Here is a 21478-nt window from a genome sequence, read left to right as displayed (position 1 = left end):
GGGCCTCTGGACTGAACTTATCCCCACCCCTTATTTTTAAATTCTGAGACGGGGTATTGCTGGCCTTGAACTTGTGACCCTCCTGCCTAGCTTCCCGGAGTGGTGGGATTACAGGCGTGCAGTATCCGGCTTCATTCTGGGACGATACTCTAAGGACCAACTGTCTACAGACTCTGACCCTCTGGCCACATGTGAGTGAGGTTACAGGAACAAAGATTCTCCTTTACATCAGCTTCCAGCTTCTTTAGCAATCTGGGCTAGGGTGGGGCTGGGGAGGCCCAACAACAGGAGAGAAACACCATACCCCAGAAGTAGGAGTCTGCCTGGCTCACCCTGTCTGGGTGGACCTTGGAACCCAGGCCACAGGGAATGTTCCGCCTGGTGCTGTGGGCACTGACAATGAGGCTCTGTCACACAGCCACATTCATGCCAGTCCTCAATGAAGAAAGAGAGGCCCATGCCAAGAGCTCAACACTGCACCATGCCGGGGAAGGAAGTGGGCAGAAAGAAGGAATGGAAACTTACGGAGGAAGGAGCTCTACAGAGAGAGAACTGCCAAGGCTCAGAATCCCACCACAGAAACCACAGCTTACCCAGCCCTCACGGCTGTAAGAGTCCCGAAAGGGGGGTCTTCACAGGGCCTTCCCGGGACTCCCGGCAGAGACCTGAGTATCCCAAAGGCTTGTCAAGCTCTGAGAAAAAACTTGGGATCTTAACCCAAGGGATCTTTCCCCAGGACACTGTATGGAAGGCTGAGCTAGGTTTCCCAGCAAATCACAGAGTGGGAAAAGAACTACTTGTTGGTTTCTTTCTTCCGCAAACTTGGGATGCTAACAAGGTCTTTAGGGATGAGGCATGAACAATTCAGTGCTCATCAGAGACATCGAAAGCAAATCACTCCCCATCTCTGTGCCTTACTCTTCTCACTGGTAATTCTGGAATCTTAATGGGACTTACTTCACTGGATTGCTATGAGAATTAAACTGTACTTGTAGAGCATTTAGAACCAAGCCAGGCACAGGCCAGCTCTCAGCAGACGCTACACTGTTACTGTCTGCCCACAGGACGTGTCACAACTCTCACAGGTGAGCGAAGCGACTTCTCCACTCCTCAAAGGCCTGAAGATACAGAGCACCTTATAAGTATCCACAGCCTTCATCACCTTTACAACTCTTGACGGCAGAAGGAAAGACCAGAAGACAACGTGAAGGAGGACGGAAATGAAAACCTCTGAGACGGGCCCTACAAAGTCCATCCATCACTGGGGAGGTACCAGAGTCTGCCTAAGGGGACACCAGCTGATGTAAGGATGAAGATGCCAAGCCTGCCTCGGTGGGCTCACTGACTGCTGGGAGAGGCCAGCATGGTCAGAAATAATTAGAAGGCAAAAACTAACAGATGCTTTAAGAAAGGTATACTTCAAGCTGGGCGTGGTGGCATTTGGTTGTAATCCTAGAACTCTGGGAGGCTGAGGTGGGAGGACTGCAAGTTTGAGCAGACTGGGCTACATGGTGAGTTCAAGGTCAACTTGGACCACAGTCATCTCAAAAACAAACTGTTAATGAAGGCAGAGACACACACTCCTCATGGCTGTGGCTGGAGCGACCCTGCCCACCCGCTCCCCCCCCCCATCAAGGCCACACTTCAAGGCCACACTTCAAGGCCACCGCTCTCTGGAAAAGGACACCACTGCACACTCACTTCTAGCTCCATCAACCCCAGCTTTATCATTCTGGCTTTCACCCTGTGAGCTGCTGAAGCAAGGGTCCTCTGCGCTGCATTTTAATTACTCCAACGGTCCACAGGGATCGTGAGGGCTTTCGAATAATAACATTTAACATCTGCGCATTTCCAGTCACCTCTGCCCACTTGGACGAGGGCTACATAATGCAGCTCGTACAAGGAGTTCCGTGCTCAAATCAATCCTCAGGCCCCGGCTCCCAGGCTCTTCTGCTTTCTTCTTGCTTTTTTCCTGAGACAGGGTCTTGCTATGTAGTCCAGGGTGGCCTTGAACTCGCAGCAATCCTCCTGCTTCAGCCTCCGAGCAATGGGATCACGGGTGTGCACCACCATGCCCGGCTTGCTCTACTTTATCCCTGCAGCTGCTGTTGTGTGGTGAGCATCAGAAACCCTGCCTGTCCAGGGGGCTGACTAGGCGTGTGGCTGTTTCAAAAATCACTGTGCTCTCCCCAGGCGGAAGCACAGAGGAGGGGAGGCAGACTGCTGATGATCACAGTCTAGAGAGACAGACTGACTGACTGACTCTATGCTGGTACACAGGAACCTGAGAAATAAAACAAGGGCTGGACCAGGATCCAAGAGGCCCCAGTTGTAGCCCCAGCCCTGTGACTTCCTCTCTGAGTCACCTGGCTGGCTGGGACTCGAGACCTGGGGTGTGAGATTTGGCATGGGCTGATGCTGTGGCTTTCCACGGTCCCTGCAACTTGGTGGCGTTATGAACGTGACGAGCAGCACAGCTTCTGACGAAATGTTTTAGTCCCATGGTTAAAAACACGGGCTTTGGGCTCATTCAGATGAGGGCTCCAGTCCCAGCTCTAACACCTAACCTGCACTCCCTCCTCCACTACACAGGGGCAAAAATAGCCCGACCCGAAGATCTGCCTGCAGACACGCGATGACAGAACAGCGTGGATCACCTCAGTACGAGCCGGCCCGGACGGAGCATTCAGTAAACACAGCCACTATCATTAGCATCAGTTTTCACTGATGGCCATTTCCGAATTGCTCCTTCACGGCAGCACCGCACACAAGGCTGGTTTCTTTTCTCCTGACTCTGGAAAGGAGACCAGCTTCTTCTAAGCAGCCTTTTAAGCTGGCTGAATAAAACAAACCCAGGAAGGGGCCCGCAGCAGGTTTGGTTCAGAGTGACACATGATGGTGTGGCAGAGCGTGTCCAGCTGAACCATCTGCTCACCTCGGTGCCCACCAGTGCAGCCCCGCGCTGGGCACTCCGGCCGTCCCACTTTGACCTGGCTCTGACTGTCTCACTACCTACATTTACCATTTCCTTCAACTCCCAAGAGCTGTTCACAGCTTCTTATTGGACTCTGGCCTCTCCAGCTTCCATACTCTTCAAGGTCCCAGCTCTGCCCGGCTCAGGTTCCAAGCAGCCATGCGATCTAACCCTGCCCAGTTTAACAGCACACTTGCTGTCTGTTCCCTTGATCTCCAGCCAGTTCCCAAACTGGGTATTCACAGCCATTTGCTTTCTCTTCTGCAGTTGCTGGAATGTTGAGCCCTGTTAAATACTCAAGAAACAACTGACTAAGCCCTCTATTAATGCATCTATCTCTGCTGGCTTCCAGCAGCCACCATTTTTTAAGTACTGGCCACGCTGTGCCAGACCTGCTCAGTGACTTCTTACTGTCCGCAGCAACCCTGAGGAAAGAATCAGATCCCTTCTTTACCAGGAGATCGATTCCTCATTGCTCCTCCTCTTTCCAAACTGTCACCTTTACCCATAGCACCAGTATTCTTGGAGAAAACCCACATCGCTTTCCTGAGAGACGCAGATAAGATGAACTTCCTTAACTCTTCTCAATGCCGGGTCAAGATCTGGGGGTACCTTCATCTCCCCACGCTCCCCTCAGGGAACTCTCTGCCCATCCAGGATCTACCCAAGCCTCTCATCTGGCCTTTTTGCTCATTGTCACGGGATACTCTGCAGTTGTGTCCCCATTACTCACTCCCAAAGCCTTCTTCCCATGTGGAATAAAGACTAGGTTTTCCATCTCCACATGTCCCACCTCCTGGGTCCAACCACACAACCTCGCTCTGGCCGATGCTGGTAAGAAGGGCACACACCACGGTCTTTCCAGTGTCCCCTCCTGTGCCGATGACTTGGACCTCAACAGCCACCTTGAACCATGAGATGACAAAGAGCCTGGGCCCCTGATGGCCACAGCCACCTTATTTCTGTCATGTTTAAACTGCAATGATTAGGGTTTTCTGTCACATTTAGCCTCGGCTTCTAAGATATTGCTACCTCCTAGTTTCCTTCCTGCATTTCTTTTCCCTTGCACCTCTAAACTGAATCTGCATTTCTAATTTTAACATCTCCCTTGAGCATCAGACCCACATTTCCAAGTGCTTATGGGGTGTTTTTACTAAGATGCTCTGGTACCCAAAACACCTCAAGCTTAACATATTTAAAATTGGATTTAATGTTCTCCCTCAAACATGTCCCTTCCTCAATTCCCAATTTCTGTTGGTTGCACAATATTTTTTCCATTAACCAGGCTCAAAACCAGAGTCACCCTTAAGAACCTCCTCTCATACTTCCACCTTTACCTGTATAGTCCCGCTAATTCCACTCTATACTCCTCCCTCCCATCTCTACCTTCCTTCCTGTACTTTCCCAATGCCCATCTAGGCTGGGCTCTAATTACCTTCCAGAGATTCCCTGAGGTCTCCTGACTTTCGGGTATCCCTAGAAATAACCCATCCATAATGACCCTAATCTATAATTACACCTCCCGAAAGTGTGACTCTTTTTTTTTTTTTTTTTTTTGGTGCCAGGGATGGAACTCGGGTCCTTGCACTTGCGCAGCAGGTGGTGAAACCACTGAGCTAAATCCCCGGCCCGAAAGTGTGACTCTTATCCTGTCGCCCAATTGAATAGCTTCAACAACACGGCACTGTCTTCTGAGTAAAGAGACATTCAAGGCCCACTACACTGTCATAAGTGCCCCTGGTTCCAGCCCAGAGGGGTCACCAGCCATTCTCCGAACACACTCTCGGTCTTCCCCTCATCCTGCTGTGTTGGCACCCGACCCCCTGCCCAGAAAGCTTTCCGCTTCCTCCTTACTTCTGGCCATCGAGTTTCATTCTCCATTTTGGGGCTCTGCTCAAACGCTACTTTCTTCACCGTATTGTCTCTGATCTCTTATGCTGACATAACTTACCTTCTTTCGAACACCAAAGTGACTTCTACATGAACTTAACCCCTGCCTGCTTTTGTTATTTCCCTCTCTCTCGTGGGGGTGGTGTTATATAGATACGTTAGGGAGAAAATATAGATGTGTAGTTCACAAGGTTTTGGCTTGTTCCATAATGGAATAAAAAAGTGAATTATCCCAACTCAGAAAGACAAGCTGGTAGGAGGAGGACTCTTACACAGCCAGGGTTCCGGCAGGAGCACCCCTAATACAAGGCTGGGGAAGAAGCTACTGACCATGAGGCTTCACTGGTAAACTGCCACATGTATCTTTTGGCCTGTGAGAAAAGCACCGAAACTCACTCCTTAGCATCTGCCACAAGAAGCTCACTTGGATTCTCAGGTAGTGATGGAGGATGGAACACAGGCACCTACTTTCTCTTCTTTGTGAAATCTCACTAAACCGACCAGCAGATGGAAGCACACACGAGAAAAGGGGAAAACCCAGGATCTCCACCCCGGGATTCCTCAAAGGCTCAGGAAGTGGATGTGGGAGTGGAGGAAGAAGGCAAAACAACTGCTCCCTCCGAGTGAGAGGAGTAAAGTCTTCAGACTCACGTACAAACCACACAGTGGGAAAGAAAGGATGGCTCTCAGGACGCCGAGTTCCTGCATCTAAAAGCCTCAGAGGTGTAACTGCACCACAAGCCTGTGCTCAGACTCGACCGTCCACAGCTAAGTAACCACCTCACAGAGGCCAGCACCATTAGCAGACGTGGTGAGAAAGCACCATGGAGAATGGTAACTTTCAGACCTCTGGCTACTTTCCCATTTGCTTGCTTGTTTGTTTTTGGTACCGGGGATTGAACTCAGGACCTTGTGCCTGCAAGGCAGGCACCGGAACCATGGAACTAAATCCCCGGCCCTACTTTCTCATTTGGTATCAAAGCTGGAAAGCTGTCCACTGTCTCTCTGAGTGGAGATCTGTCCAGAATGTCCGTGAGCAGTCAAACACTAAAGAGAAATAAAGGGCCAGGCTGCACAGACCTGGAAACACTGTTCTGCACTACACTGCCCTGTGTAATGATTTCAGAAGACTTTTTCTATATTTGAAACAACTTAAACTACAGAGGAATACCTACTTGGACAAGACCATCATAAAACCATCTGGAAGGGGGTCACAGTGGTATACGCTTGTAATTTCAGCTACTAGACAGGCTGAAGCAGGAGGAATGCAAGTTCGAGGTCAGTCAGACAACTTAGTGAAAGCCTGTCTCAAAATAAAACTTTTTAAAAGGCTTGGAGCTGGCCATAGCGGTATACATATCTGTAATCCAAGCTGCTCAGGCAAGTTAGTGCCAACATTTAGACCAAGACATGCACATGTGCTATGACCGCCAATTCTACTCTCCATCAATTTTTTCTAAAGAAAGACTCTTGCTGAATGGAGAGACGCATGTCTGTAATCTCAGCTTGGGAAGGCTGAGGCAGGAGGATCTCAAGTTCAAGGCTAGCTGAGGCAACTTAGCAAGGCCCTGTCTCAGAAATAAACTGTAAAAGAAAGAGGGCTGGGGATGTAGTGGATTGGTAGGGGACCTTCCCAGCATGTGCAAAGCCCTGGGTCCAATCTCCAGTACCCACATGCATGTGCACAGACACGCAAGGAACAGAAGAAATACTCCTGTACGTGTATAAAACATATGTGCCGAATGTCCACAGCAACATAATTTGTTGGACAATTTGAGAAATGGTGGAGACAGATTAAACATCCATCAACTCAAGAATGAAAAACTGAGTTATGGGAATTTAGCAGCTATTAAGGAAAAGTACGTGCCACAGTTTGTATCCAGGTGTCCCCGAGCCTCACACACTCACAGGTGGGGCTCTGAGGGAGACGAATTACAGGGCTCACAGCTGACTGCTGTCAGGAGGAGGGCGGGGCCCTGGAGGCACAACCTGGAGAGGTCTACTTCCCTCCTTGGTTCTTCCTGGATTCCAGGGTGAGCCTGGTCCCCTACCCAGGCCCTCCAACCGCACCGCCCTTCCTTGGACCAACCGACTACAGACTGAAACCTCCACAAACCATGAGCCAAAATAAACCTCTCTGCCTTTGAACTGTGGGTGCCAAGTATTTCGTCCCACTGATGACGTAAATGTCTAAGACAGTAAGTTTTTTTTAACAGCCCCCCCCACCTTGGTACGGGGAGTGAACTCAGGGCCTTACACTACTACATCCCTGCCCCTTTTAATTTTGAGACGAAGTCTCACTAAATTGCTAAGGTATGCGTACTGGACTCAAACTTTCGATCCTCCTGCCTCAGCCTGCAAGAGTGCTGAGATTACTTATGTGCACCACTACACCTGGCTGCATTATAGTTTCCTTTTTTTTTGGTACCGGGGATCAAACTCAGGTCCTTGCGCTTGCGCAGCAGGTGGTGAAACCACTGAGCTAAATCCCCGGCCCCTATAGTTTCTTGACTATACTGAGAGAAAGCTTTGGTCATCTTGTCAACACCGCCTTTGGAAAGCAGATCCATTAATTCATAAAAGCCGGATAAGATAATGACATTAAACGTAAAGGCAGGAAGGATTCCATATGCACAAGGCATGATAGTCTGCTGATTGCCTCCCTTGTACCGGTGCGGGCGAGTGCTCCCTGCAGGCTGGCTGCCCCTGTTAGGCAGACAGGACAGGCAGGACTTCTGAGAAGCTAGCTAGCCTGTGTTCATATTTAATGTTTGGGGCCGGGGATTTAGCTGTGGTTCCGCTGCCTGACTTGCAAGCTGAAGGTCCTGAGTTCGATCCTTGGTACCAAAAGGAAAAAACAAAAAACAAACAAAAAAACTCCATATTTAATGTTTGTCTGAAAGATCTCTGAGTGATCCAGCTTGCCTGGAGGCCGATGCGCCTTACACACTTCTGTTCAATTAATCCCTCGTGCACACACAGCTCAGTACTGTGGAGCTGCAGGAAGCTGAGGCAGGAGGAGCAGCTGTGAGATCCTGGGTGCCCCATCACAGCTCCCTCCTGACCTAGGAACCGAAGTCCCGCCACGGACTGTGGCAGCCAGGAAGCCCAAACCTACTCGTGACTGGGTCTGACTTTCTCCTCTTTCTTCCAAAAACTGAGCGAGCTGATTCCAGATGAAGCCTTCGCAAGAATCAGAATCTCTTTCCTCCCTGATGCTGACAGTTCTTCCCTCATGAAGAATCGTTTTCAAACAACATTAAATTAAATTCAGTGCTGGATTAAATTCAACAGGGTTTTGTTCTAAGCAACTAGAAAAGGCATCAGTGGCCTACTCCACCTTAAGGGTCTGAGTTAAAAACCTATCAATGTGCAGGGCATGGTGGCGCCTGCCTGCGATCCCAGCACTGGGAGGCGCAGGCAGGAGGATTTTCAAGGCCAGCCTGGACTACATAGCGAGACCCTGTCTCAAAAAGGAACAAAACCAAAACCAAAAAAACAAAAACAAAAATAACCACTATCAATGTACCAGAGCAAGGAAAAGTTATCTCCACAAACAGTGCTGAAACTACTGGATATCCATATGCAAAAACCAACTCAAAATGGAATAGAGACTTAAGTGTAGAATCTATAAAAGTGGGAAATTTCTAGAAGAAGACATAGGAAAAATATTTGTCATCTTAGCCATTAAAAAAAAGATAAACCTCAAAATTAAGAACTTCTGCTCAAAAGACACTGGGGAAGTCTGGCCTGGTGGCCACACCTGTAATCCCAGCGCTCTGGGAGGCTGAGGCAGGAAGATTGCAGGTTTGAGCCCAGCCTGGGTACCTCAGGGATTTAGCGAGAGCTTGGGCCCAATCCCCAGTACCACCGGAAAAAAGACGTTGTAAAGACAAAGTCACAGATGGGAGAAAAACACATCTGACAAAGAACTTCTATCCAAAATATGTAAAGAACTCATAACTCAATAATAAGAAAAGAAATAACCCATTTTTTTTTTTTTGGTACCAGGGATCAAACTCAGGACCTTGTGCTTGCGCAGCAGGTGCTGGAACCACTGAGCTAAATCCTCAGCCCTACAACCCATTTTTTAAAATGAGCAAAAGCTCTAAACAGTTCATTAATGGTAAATAATCACATAAGCAGATGCTCAACTACACAAATGCAAATCAAGCTCATAAGAAGCATCACTACATTCCTATCAGAATGGCTAGTTTTTGTGATCATGGTATCTCCCCTGCCAGGTAAGTATAGAATGGCTAGTTTTTGGAAAAATAACAATATTAAGAGTATTAGGGAGGGTACAGATCAACTGGTACTCCCGTACACCACTGAGGTTGCCGCAGAATGGCACAACCGCTCTGGAAGAGGGCTTGACGGCCCCTTTTCCTGGTTCCTGGCCAGCCCACTCCTATGTACTTACACAAGTGAAACGAAAACTTATATTCACACAAACATCTTTTTGGAAATGTTTAGAGTAGTTTTATTTGTAACTATCTAAAAACTATAAGTGACCCAAATGCCCCCAGGTGGGGAATAGATAAACTGCTATGCCTTAGTTTACACCACTGAGGACAGTTATATAAGCACGGGATGTTACTCAGCAAGGAAAAGGGACTCTTCACCAGTCTGTGTGACAACATGAGGGAATGCTAAATGCACTATGCTAGGTGAGATGCTATACACTGAATGGCTCCATCTGTGTGACTTTTGGGAAGAGGCAAAATCACTGGGACAAACCTCAGAGCTGTGGCTGCCAGGGACAAGGGAGTGGAGGGGCTGACTATAGGAGGACAGGGGACAATGTTCTGGTTTGACCCAGCTGCTCTGTATCTGGGTACTGCAGAGGCAGTTACACAGCTCTATTTGTCAGAACTCATGGAACTACAGAAGAATGGGTGACTTTTATTTTTTAAAGCTTAAAAAAGGAAACCATAAAGGACAAAGCAAAAGGGAACCACTACAAAAATGCCCACTACATTTCTACTCGCCAAAACAGACAACCTTTCAATAGGACCATTAGAACCAGGTCTACGGTGTCATCCGTGCCTGCACATCCTGCCTGCCACCCAGGGCCCTCTACCAGGTCTGGCAAAGGACATTTCAAAGCAAACTGTCTCATCCCACTCTTACCGGAACCACGGCGGTCCTCGGATACAAAGGCGCGCTGGTACTGCCCCATAAAGGGCCTGGCGCCTGCAGGTGACAGGCGCTGGGAAAAGCCTCGGGGTGTCCCCGACTGCAGTGTAAACTTCACTGCCTTCCACGAGATGCCGCTTGCCTCTGTCGGGACGGCACTGACACCGATGAGGACGGGCTGGCGCCTGTCAGTCCTGTGGGCACTCACCCTCACAGGCAATGAAAGTAGGCCAAGGGGACAGAGGGACAGAGCACACTCAGTGTCAGGTGGCAGCCAATCACAGCCCCTCCCTGGGACGGTCTCGCTGAGCTCAGGGCTCCAAAGCGCTGTGTGCTGTCCGCCTGACCCCAAGGGGACAGACCTGTTGGGCCTGTTTTCCACATGGCATCAACTCGTCTGGGGCTTAGGACTGGAGACTCAATCCCATGCAGTGGCCTCTCCTCCTATAGCTGCCACCCAGGCTGACTGAACCTCCTTGCTACTTGTGGGGCGGCCACCTCCACCCCAGGCAGAGTCGAGTTTGGGAAATGACAGCAGGATGCAGCCACCATGCAGACTGCCAGACCAGGCACAGCCCACCACAGCCACTTGGCCTTCCGCTCTCATCCGGGACCACAGACTAAAATGCTGGAGCAGCTTCTGCTGTAGGGCGTGTGGGGTGGGGTGGGGGGGGTCCTTTTTTACCTTTCGTTTTTCCGTCTATCGACACCAGCTTCTTTGTCTCCGCCGTTAAGAGCAGCTCGTAAGGGTGCTCGTCCTCTTCCTGGGCTGCGCTCCCTTGAGCCCTGGGTCTCATGGCCAGGACCTGGGGGGGGGGGAGAGGGGGAGGGGGACTCAGTGCTGCTGTGCATGTGGCGGTGACCGAGACAGGAGCTACTGAACACACGTGCTGTGGGCGGGCCTGCACGTCTGAGGGCCACAGAGGAGAGGAGGAGGTGAGTTATCTGAGGCTCACACAGAGTCACAACTGCCTTCCTGGTTCTACACCTGCTAGGATTTGTCCTCCCAGACTCCTGTGCTGGGTGCTCGGTCCCCAGCCCGACGGTGACTGCAAGTGGTGGAACCTTTAGGAGGTGGACATAGTGACAGGCAGTCAGGCCCCGCTGGCCCCATGCCTGGGTGGATGCACGCTGTCTCTCGGAGGTCTAGCTCCCTCGGCCCTGGACTAGTTCCAGGGCACGCTATCATAGTGGGGCTGGACCTCTCCACTCCTGCGGCTCACCTGCTATGTGACACATCTGCCAGGCTGTGATGCAGCCAGGAGGCCCCGCCAGCAGCTGAGCAGGTGTGGCTGCCTGACCTTGAGCTTTCTGCCCCCCAAACTGTGAGCTAAGTAAACCTCTTTTCTTTACAAAGTACCTAGTGTCAGGTATTCTAGGGTTTTTTTGTTGCTTTTCGGGGGAGGTTACCAGAGATCGAACTCAGGACCTTGTGCTTGCAAGGCAGGAGCAGTGCCACTGGGCTACATCCCTGGCCCTAGGTATTCTGTCATAACAAAACACAGACTAAGACTTCTGGACCACAAATCCCAATGGTCTTTGATTGGAATATTCTCCTTTCTCATTTTCTTTCAAAAGGTGGTCAGTAAAAGCTGAGACCCATCCTTCCCTTGCCTCTGCATCTCCACAGTGCTCTGCATGATCTCTTTTCTGTGGATAATATTTTCCAAGTTGCTTTTAGCCATGTTGCAACCTGCTGTAGTTTTCTCATCTTCTTTTTTTAAATGTACATACATTATCCAAAGGCTGAAATCCTCACCTTTCCTAGGGGAACCAGGATGACTTCTGACTGACCATGAACACCCGACGTTTACTAGCAACAAGTGGCTCACAGTGTGTGTTTGTGAGCCTTTCTTCACAGGCCCTGGGGCTGTAGAAGAGGGTCTCCCTAAAGGTGGCTTCCTGCCACACATATGGTGATGCAATCTTAAATGACTCCCCCACCTCCACCCTGAAGAGGCAGGCGGTCAGAAGCCTGGATTTCCATGAGCGGGGTTGGCCCTGTCTGTCAGCAGCCTGAGGCAGGGGCCGAGTGTCCCTTGGGAAAGAACTGGACAACGGTGATCCTGCACCTGCTGGCTGTGAGGCTTTGGCCACAGTGATTCACGACACCACAGGAGTCAAGTTTCCCCTCAGACCAAGCCAGAAAAATCACACTGGTGCTATAGCCACAGTGGGAGAGAGAACTGAGAGCCTGGCTCTGGAGGACAATCCTGCTCATGTGTCCTGAGGTGTCATCATGTTCCACAGACATCTTCACTCATGTACGGCTCTCAGAACAGCAGACTAAGCACAAAGTCTCTTCTTGAGCAGTGTGGCTAGGGCAGGTCATGAATTATGAACAAAGTGGTGAGGGGGAGTTCCCAACTGCACATAACAGATAACCGGTACCCTGCAAACAGTGTGATCTTTACACACAGACACCTCCTACAAGGACGCACGCCGCACACTATGCTGGAAATGTGTCCAGTTTGTGATTTATCAACGTTTTGTTTCTCCAAGGCATAGCCCGCTGTGTCATGGCCTAATGAGATGACAAGGGCTCTGGTAGCACCAGACTAAATGAGAAGCTGTGGCTCCTGTTTGTTAACAAGGCTGCCACTCCAAAGGCAGAATGACAGCCTCTTTCCAAAATTCTGCTGAGCACAGCAGGACCCTCACTTACTGCAAGCCACCTGGAAGCTAAAAGCCACTTCATTCCAGTGGAGCCATTCGCGTGTGTAACTTATTCTTTGCCTCTTCACGGGAACACAATTAAGGGAACAAAGAAGGCCCGTTAAGCAGTTCACACTGTGTCAACTTAATACCCAGGCTTTACAGACAGGACTTTGTGTTCTGCAGGTTTACACACCCACCCCATCACTTGGGCAGCGCTGGAAGCTCGACTCCCTCGGGTTCCCATACAGCAAACGCTGTCGCAAAGCCTCAGGCCTGGCCCACAACACCCTCCCTTCCCAACCAGTGCTGGATAGGATCTCGGACTTCCAGCTGGAAACAAAGCCCCCTGGACCTGCTCTTACTTCATGCCTGGTTTCTGTGCAGGACAACAGGGACCAGGAAAACCACCCAACATCAAAGCCAGAAGGGACCCTCAGCGACACAGTCACAACAGGTGCACTTGGTTCTAGGCCTTTCTTTTGCAGATGACAGATCTAGTCCCAGAGAGGCCCAGGACTTGTGCAGGGTTACACTGAGAGCTCACAGAACAGGTGTGGCTGTAGAATTCAGTTCCTGATTCTGGACCAGATTGACCCTGGTTTCTCTGGCTTTCACTTTTTTCTCCATCCAATTTGGAACTCCTTCCCTCCCTCAGCTGTCTAACGAGAATCCCTGCTCATTCACAGACAATAATAACTGTCTTCCCAGTACAGGCCCCTACCATCTACGGGATTAAAATCTCACAGTAAAGCAATAATCTGCTCTTCGGCAAGCCATCCAGCTCCCTGTGTCACAGTGAATATGGCAATAACTGATTCTCAACAGAAAGGACTGTGCTCTTTACAAAATTACTTCTTAATCTTTCTCTTTCCTCTAGGGCTGGCAATAAATCAAAGCTGAAAAAAATTCTTTCTGCTGTATGGGAAGCACCACTGCTGCTGCAGAGAATAGCTACGAGCAGCCACCATGAACTGTGGCCAATGGAATGTCCAGTTGGGGTGTGGGTGGCTTCCGGGAAGAGAGAACTCAGCAGCTGCAACCCCCAGCAGGCCCAGCACATCCGCGCATGGAGAAGACCGCAGTCTGTCCCCAGGCAGCTGCAGCCCCTTCTGTGGGGCAAAAGCATCTCAACAGCAAGTGTGTGTGTGTGTGTGTGTGTGTGTGTGTGTGCGCCAGCTGCAGGATCAGGTCATAACCGCTAAGGTCTCCTGGAGCCAGGTGTGCTCCAGCTTCCCTTAAAGGCTGCTGTGGGTCATCTCATTATGGCAAACATCAGGGACAGGGACCCAATCACTGGGGCAGACGCCTGCCCAATACAAACCCTAAAGTCTGATGATGCCAGTGTCTCCTGAGTCAAGAGGTTTAGGGTGTTAAAGCTTTGTGAGTGTAAGAAAGAGAGATGGTGCCAGGTGTGGTGCTGCAACCTATAATCCCAGCACTGGAAGCAGGAGGACAGCAAGTTTGAGCCCAGCCTGGGCAGCTTCAAGACCCAGTGAGACCCTATCTCTTAAAAATTCAAAAGAGTTGGACAGGGATTTAGCTCAGTGGTTCCGCTGCCTGCCTTGCAAGCACAAGGTCCTGAGTTTGATCCCCAGTACCAAAAAAACCACAAAAAAACAAAATTCAAAAGGGCTGAGGGTGTAGCTCAGTGCAAGGACCTAATCTCTAGGAAAGAATAAGACAATGAAATAAAATGAAAAAATGAATGAAAAAAACAGAAAGAGGAGGAGGAGAGACTGCAACATTGAAAACAGCCCACTTTTGGAGATGAGCTATCCATTGGGACCATGGCATACACACAACATCCGCCAGGGTTGTCATTAAAAAGAGAGCTCAGCACATCACCTACATATTCACAGACCTACACTGACCAGCAAATGAAACTCAGGGTTCTCGTGATTTTCCAAATAGTGACTGTGTCAGTTCAACTAACACATTCTAGAAGATGAGTCTCCACTCAGAGACTCTCCCACACAGGAGAATAATCCCGACACTCCTCCACCATGCCCTGCCACCGAAACACTGCTACTGTCAAACTATGTGCTTTAGAAAGTCCTGGGGAAGGCCAGGGATTTAGCTCTGTGGTTATGCCGCCTTCCTTGCAAGCACAAGGACCTGAGTTCGATCTCTGGTACCAAAACAAAAGAAAGTCCTGGGGGAATGGAAAGTTCTAGTTACCTAATGTTTGTCTGAGTCTGCTCCTCTCCTCAGGGATTAGGAATTTCAATTCGGGTCCCTGTCAAAGAGCCACACAAGGCTTTATGGAGACGCAGTCCCTACTGAATCTGCTCCATACTACTAGGTTTCTCTGTGTAAAGACAGGAATAAAGAAGCACGCCTCTACTTATATAAAACATGTGGGATTTACTACATGCATTTCTATTAGTCGGCAATGTATTATTATCCAGAGTTAATAATAAGAGGTTGCAATTCTAGAAACCCTTGGTGAAGACATAATAATAAGCATTTTGTAATTTGGGGAGAGAAAGAAATAAGAACAAAATTTATACCTAGCATAGAAATCCTACACTATCTCCCTGATGTTAATATTTTTAAAAAGGTTTCCTTGAGCTTACACATTTTCCTAAACTGAAGCCACCTGTCTGGCCCCACGTGTTTCTGTGGAGTAACGGAACCCGCCTTCCTCATGGTCTGCAGCAAGACCACGCGAAGCGATGGACTCCAGCTTCTATGGGTGAGGTGAGGAGGCGAATTAACTGGCTTGCATTAGCTGATACTTTAAAATTAAAGATTAGGGCTGGGGATTTAGCTCAGTGCTTCCGCCGCCTGCCTCACAAGCACGAGGACCTGAGTTCGATTCCCAATAACAAAAAAGAAAAAAGAAAAGAAAAAGAAGAAGAAAGCAAACATCTTTAAGCACACATTGGTGCACTGTTTGACAAACTCATATTTCAGTGACCGAAACAAACCCTCAATCCTCTACCTCAGGGACGGGGATTTAGCTCAGTGGTTCTGGTGCCTGCCTCGAAAGCACAAGGTCCTGAGTTCAATCCCTGGTACCAAAAGAAAACAAAACAAGTCCTCTACCTCAGAAGCTGTCAAGGGAAAATACTTCTTATCTATGCGATCTTCCTCCTCTTCATCAGGCGGCGGTTTTGCTGGAGGCGGCGGACGTTCTCTCTGCAGAAGGAAAAATAAAGATTCCACTATCTCATCTTCAAGTATCTAACTCCTTGGTTTACCCTTATTTTAGCCCTTGGAAATGAAAAAGAATAAGGTACAGAACTCTTCTTCCAAGAGAGAGAAAGGAGAACTGTGTGTGCACAATTCAACCAGCATGTGCTCCGGTGTCTGATGTTTGTAGCAAAGATCATAAACAGCACTTGCGTGGTGAGCAATGCCAGCACCAAGCTCATAACTGCCTTGAGAGAAAATGTCCTTCATAATGTCAGGGAAAGGAAAATCTGTGGCTCAATTTTCAGACTGCTCTATACAGAGGAATCTTTAGATCAAGAGAACGAACTTATAAAATAGTTCTAAAATCAAAGTTATTGGGGAAGTAACAAGAAAAGTAATTAAGGCCACAGCATTAAGTCCTTTCAAACTTTAACGCTGTGACATCCTTCTAGATCCTCTTACTAGCCAAAGTTCAAAGCTGACCTGTTAGCTAGGTATGGCAGCCCCTACCTACAGTCATAGCCACTTGGGAGGCAGAGGTGGGAGGATTACCTAAAGCCAGGAGTTCGAGGCCCACCTGGGCAACACAGCAAGTCATCTCCTTCCATAATGAATATTACTTACCATCAGTACACAAAAACCTATGTCACCTCAGTCTATTTTAAAAAGAATATTTGTCAGCTCTCTGCCATAAAGCAAGCTTTCCAGTGTGTGTGTATGGTAATGGGGATTAACACTGGGGCCTTCACACTGAGCTATATCCCCAGCCCATTTGCTATACTGAGACAGGGTCTCATTAAATTGCTGTTGAGCAGGCTATGCTCTAACTTGCTATCCTCCTGCCTCAGCCTCCCAGAGTGCTGGGATCACAGGTGTGCGCCACCATGCCCAGCGGGCAAGCATACTCTTAAAGGGTCAAGTAGTAAATATTTTAGGTTTTGAAGTCAACTTTGCCATCTGAGTACATATGGAGCCACAGAAAATATGTAAATTAATGAGTGTGGCTGTCTTCCAATAAAATTTTATTTACAAAAATAGGCAGTTGTAGGTGGGCTTTCATTTGCCACTCCCACCCTAGAGGAAGAAACTCACTGAAGAGGAGACAGTGAGTCAGTCAGATGGCTGAGTGGACAATTTCAGGGATAAACACAGAACAACCCAAGTGAAGGAAACCTGGAAGCTGACAGCCAGAGAGAGGCTCATCACTGCACCTGTAGTGCCTGCAGCACTGTTTGCATTCAACCCAAAGCCTGAGTTATACTTCAGCCCTGTTCCCACGGAAGGGTGTGGGAGCTGGCCGGTTCCTCAGCCTGCAGGTTACTTCACCATGTTGCTAAAACAAGAGCATTTCAGAAGCCAGGGCAGAGCTGAGTGCCGAGGTCCCCAGAGAAACCTACAAAGAAAGACAACTTTCCAATGTGAGGCGCTATCTGCATTAGCATTTCGGCGCCCGCAATCTGCTGGGACATGCTTGGCACGCACCTCCATAAATCAGTCATCTCCACAGTCCCTGAGCCAGGTGGCAAGGGCTGCAGAATAGCCTCGAGTGCTCAAGCCAAACACAGCTACTCAGATCAGGCCTCCCACTGAGTCCCATGCTCCTCACCCTCCTTGGCTCTGAAGCGCAGGAATGAGCCTGGTCCCAGCACACGCCGTAAGAAAGGGAACAGCAAAAGGTGCAGGGCCACGTCCTCCACTGTATACCAAGACAGCAGCCAAGGAGAGCAGAAAGAAACATAGCAAGAACAGAAAGGACTCAGCCCGGAGCCTTCCAGGGTCAAAAGGCCTAGAGAGAAGAATATGAAAGGCTTCTGAGGACGGTGTGACCATTGGGGACAGAGAGGGAAACAGAAGTGCCCAGTGTGGACCAAGGCTGGGGTACAGAGCCAGCGTGGACATCTCATCCATTATGCTTAGCAACATTCGCCCCTCAGCCACTGTTAATTTCCAAGGGCTAGGGGGACAGAACAGCCCCAGTACACAGCAGCGAGATGCGAAGGTGAGCACCCAAAATGCATCATCAGTTTCTACTCAGCGTGACCTTGGGCGGCTGCTTCCTAGGTGCTGCCACTTGCCGGGGCTCCGGCTCCCCCTAATGGGCATCACCTGTAAGCACCAGCTGACGGAAAGCCTTCCTCCACAGCTGATTTGCTTAATGCACTTGAGGTTAACAATGAGCAGGAAAAGACCCAGCTGTGTCTACAGAGTGCTATGTTAGTGGTGCTCAGAGTCTGCACTCACTTTCACCACTCACAAGGGCTCTGTCACCATCCTTGATAACAAGTGGGCAACACGAGACAGGCGGCTCTCCAGGATCCACACTGAAATGTTGGGACTGTTGCAGAACACAGCAGGGCAAAGTAAAGGCCCTCACAAAAAAAGAACAATCCAAGGCCAGTCCCAGGGAACACTTGGAAGGACCAAGGATTACCGAGCAGCCAGGGGAGCATCAAGACGGTCATATGCCAGACGAAGAGCAAAAGGGAAAGGCAGCTTCCATGGGACTCTGTCCCATGGGGTCAGCACTGGGGAACTGTCAGAGCCTGGCCAGAGTAGCTACTGCCAATGAGCAATGCTGCAAGCCTGGAAATGCCTGGCAATGCAGAAGGGAGGGTCATGGGACACTGATTCAGGCCTAAGCTCAGAGCACAACCCTAGGGAAGAAGAGAGAGTGCGGAGTCTTGAGAACCATGTATAAGCCTGGAAGTAAAAGTCAGCACCAGACAAGAAGGGTGAGACTGGAAGGTGGCCCTTGAGAAAGAAAAGAGCAGCGTTATCCTCAGCCTATTCGCCCAGTGGCTGGAGATGTTATAACTGGATAAAGTGGGAATGCCATGGACAAAGGAACACAATGTCTGACGAGCCTTTCTATAACCCAGCTGAACACAGAACCTGCCCAAATTCAAATGTATCTCACCCTGTGGGCCAGGAAGGGGCGCGTGCACTCAGAGCAGACAGGAACTCATTTCACTGTGTACTTGTGCTCTCCAGAGAGGACACAAACAATACATGGCAAAGACCCAAAGACAGAAGCAGCATTAGGCTGAACAGAAATGAAAGACTTTAATTTGCTCTTGGCCAGCGAAGTAATGGAAAGACACAAACCAGTTACACTAAAATTAGAAAAATCAAAATCCTGCCTCTGTGTCATCTGTATAGTTTTGCCACTCTGATCAAGAGGGGGACATGGCAGAGCTCTACGAGGAAGAGCAGAACAAGGGGACCCAGGTCCCTCTTCCTGGAGCCCATGGCAGCCAGCACAGCCTGGGGGCCCCGGCCACATACAGGCCTCACTCCAGCAGTCCTTGGGCCGGCAGCCTCGGCCTCCCTGCTTGTGGACTCTCGGTCCGATGACCGGCCGCTGGTCGAGCTGTCCAGCGAGTGGCAGGAGATGGCATTGTACAGAGCCTCGTAGGGTCCCTCTTCTTCGGCGCTGGTATCAAAATCGATGATCAGCTCAGTCACCACTTTCTCCGTGTCACCTGGGGAGGGTGGAGGGCAAGTCAGTCAGTAAAAGGGGGCAAAATCTCAGGTTCCACCCCCAAGCCTCTCCAGCGATCTGAACTCAACAGACAGTGACCCAGACTGGAAAAAGACTACTTTGCTCCAGGGCAGGAATAAATAATGTGGATTTTCAGCAGCTCTTCATACCCTGAGATTTAAACAGATCTTTCTCCAATTCAATAAGGAGGGGCTGGGGGTACAGTTTAGGGGTATGGCTCTTGCTTAGCAGGAACACTGCCCTGGGTTTGATCCCCAGCACTGGAACAAAACAACAACAAAAAGAAAACTTTCGACATCTATAAGGGATCTCTTCCAAGATGTTTATAAAGGCCCCAAATACACCCAAACCATAAGACCATAAACTTAGCCCACAAAATACAGCAAAGTATAACTAAAAAACTTAAGGAAACCTATACTAAGGGCCTCTACATGCTCAAGTAGAGGGCGGCAGGCTTCCCGCAAGGCAGGCTCTGCGCGGCCATGGGACTCACTTCCTAGATTGGCTCCCGACCTCAGATCCTGTGAGATCCGAATTTGTAACCGCAAAACAGTCAGCTGTTAGAGAAGCTGACCTTCTCTAGGTGGCTTGTATATAGTCAAAACTATAAATGTAAAAGCCTTGAAAGCTAAGCACTTAGTCAGTGTTTAATCCCATTACCAGCAGATTACGAGGTGAAGGGAAAAAATGCAGGCTGGAGGGAGACGAGGAATCCGCAGCAGAGCCAGGCTGGGCACTCGGAACCCTGTCTCTGCGGATGCCTTCCTGTTTTCATGGCCAGTGCCACTCTCCTTCTCTCACCTTATCTACTATGTGTGTCTGGGGGAAGGTGTCGGTCGGTCTGTTTTGTTTCTGTCATCCATCACAGCAAGGACCCCGAAGGCTGCTCAATCCATCAGAAAGAGATCCTGGCTAATGACGGAGGGGCCAGACTGCCCACATCAGCACCCAGGCCACCTCTGCTGGCCAGATGATACATCACCAAAACATGCCACTGAGACACATCTGCCAACCAGCAGACGCTCATTACACGTTTACTGCGGCCTGACTATGCGCCAGGCACTGCAGTGTATGTAAGAAAAAGGTTTCACTGGGATGTGAATTCATCTTGACATGAGCCTGTCAATCACATTCCAGAGCCAACTGTGCGGGTGGAGAACAAAATAAAGTAGGAAAGAAGGGGCCACAGGCAAAGGCGTAAGCCATGGCCAGTAAGACTTCATATAGTAGTTGGAAAAAGTAAGCTGAATATAAACTTACTAAGAGCTCACAGCCCTCACTCATTATTATTTGAATTAGGATTTTCCATTCTGCCCAAGAATATTCAACTTTTTCCAAGCTGAGCACCCCATTCCCGGCAGGCAAGAGTCTCCTCACCCTGAGACTTCTTCGATACAGAGTCCATGCCAGAGAGGAAAGGCGGCTGGGGTGTGGAGGTTTTATCTATGTCTTTTGCACTTCTTTTTCCAGTCATGTGATCTATATGGAAAGATTAGAAATAAAAGGAAAAAAACAGCTGCACCAAACACAAATGCCTCAGCTCGGCTGTATGACCTCAGCCACCCAGATGGTGAGATGGACGGATACCTTCAATAAGTGCTGCTATCTGCTGGCTCTTCTGGGAAGGCAGCTCCCGGACAGTGTCTAGGGCAGTCAGTCCATGGTTATCTTTTATGTTGACATCAATTCCTAGAAAGGCACACCAGGTGGACCAGGGGAGTGAGTGTTTTTATGCTAGACTGAAAGAAGGTCAAATTCCAGGATGCCTAAGGCTCCCAAGCAGCATGTAATTTTTATCCACAGCCATTTAATCCAGCTATTTAGAAACAATTCACACATTTAAAATCAACCAGCAGAGACACACATACACTGGGTTCAAATGCAGCCAGCAAAAAATTCCCCTCCAGGGAGGCTAAGGTGAAACAATCCCATCCCTGGCATGCTGTGGAGACAAGAGCACTGCCGACCTCTCACCTGCAGCCAGCAGGATTTGCACCACATCGGTCTTGCCAAACAAAGCAGCCTCATGCAAAGCACTGCCCATCTCCGTCTGGAAGGCAAACGAGAGCGCAGAGCAGGCCGTCATCAGAACAGTTCAGCGTGGCTCCACATGACAAACGGGACACGGACAGGAAGGGATGGGACAGTAAACTACACCGAGCCCTCTGCTATTATCT

The 21478-nt window shown here is 49.4% G+C and overlaps 1 protein-coding gene across 6 annotated transcripts in view; it reads right to left on the bottom strand.

Moving 5' to 3' along the window:
- The window catches only part of Anks1a (ankyrin repeat and sterile alpha motif domain containing 1A), a 156723-nt gene that overhangs the window by 58897 nt on the left and 76348 nt on the right, over positions 1–21478 (bottom strand). For all 6 annotated transcript variants that reach the window (XM_087210498.1, XM_087210499.1, XM_087210500.1 and 3 more), the window contains 6 exons: positions 21276–21351; positions 20889–20990; positions 20679–20780; positions 19085–19281; positions 15710–15802; positions 10689–10809 (listed from right to left, as the gene is read on the bottom strand). In XM_087210498.1, coding sequence (XP_087066624.1) covers positions 10689–10809; positions 15710–15802; positions 19085–19281; positions 20679–20780; positions 20889–20990; positions 21276–21351 — 691 coding nt within the window. The remainder of the gene's footprint in view (positions 1–10688; positions 10810–15709; positions 15803–19084; positions 19282–20678; positions 20781–20888; positions 20991–21275; positions 21352–21478) is intronic.

Source organism: Heterocephalus glaber, unplaced genomic scaffold (assembly GCF_053883595.1).
Source record: "Heterocephalus glaber isolate CG9 unplaced genomic scaffold, H.glaber_assembly_v1.0 deba00001141, whole genome shotgun sequence".
Classification (NCBI taxonomy): Eukaryota; Metazoa; Chordata; class Mammalia; order Rodentia; family Bathyergidae; genus Heterocephalus; species Heterocephalus glaber.
The sequence above is the reverse complement of the archived record's forward strand: the minus strand, read 5'-3'. Positions and strand labels throughout refer to the sequence as shown.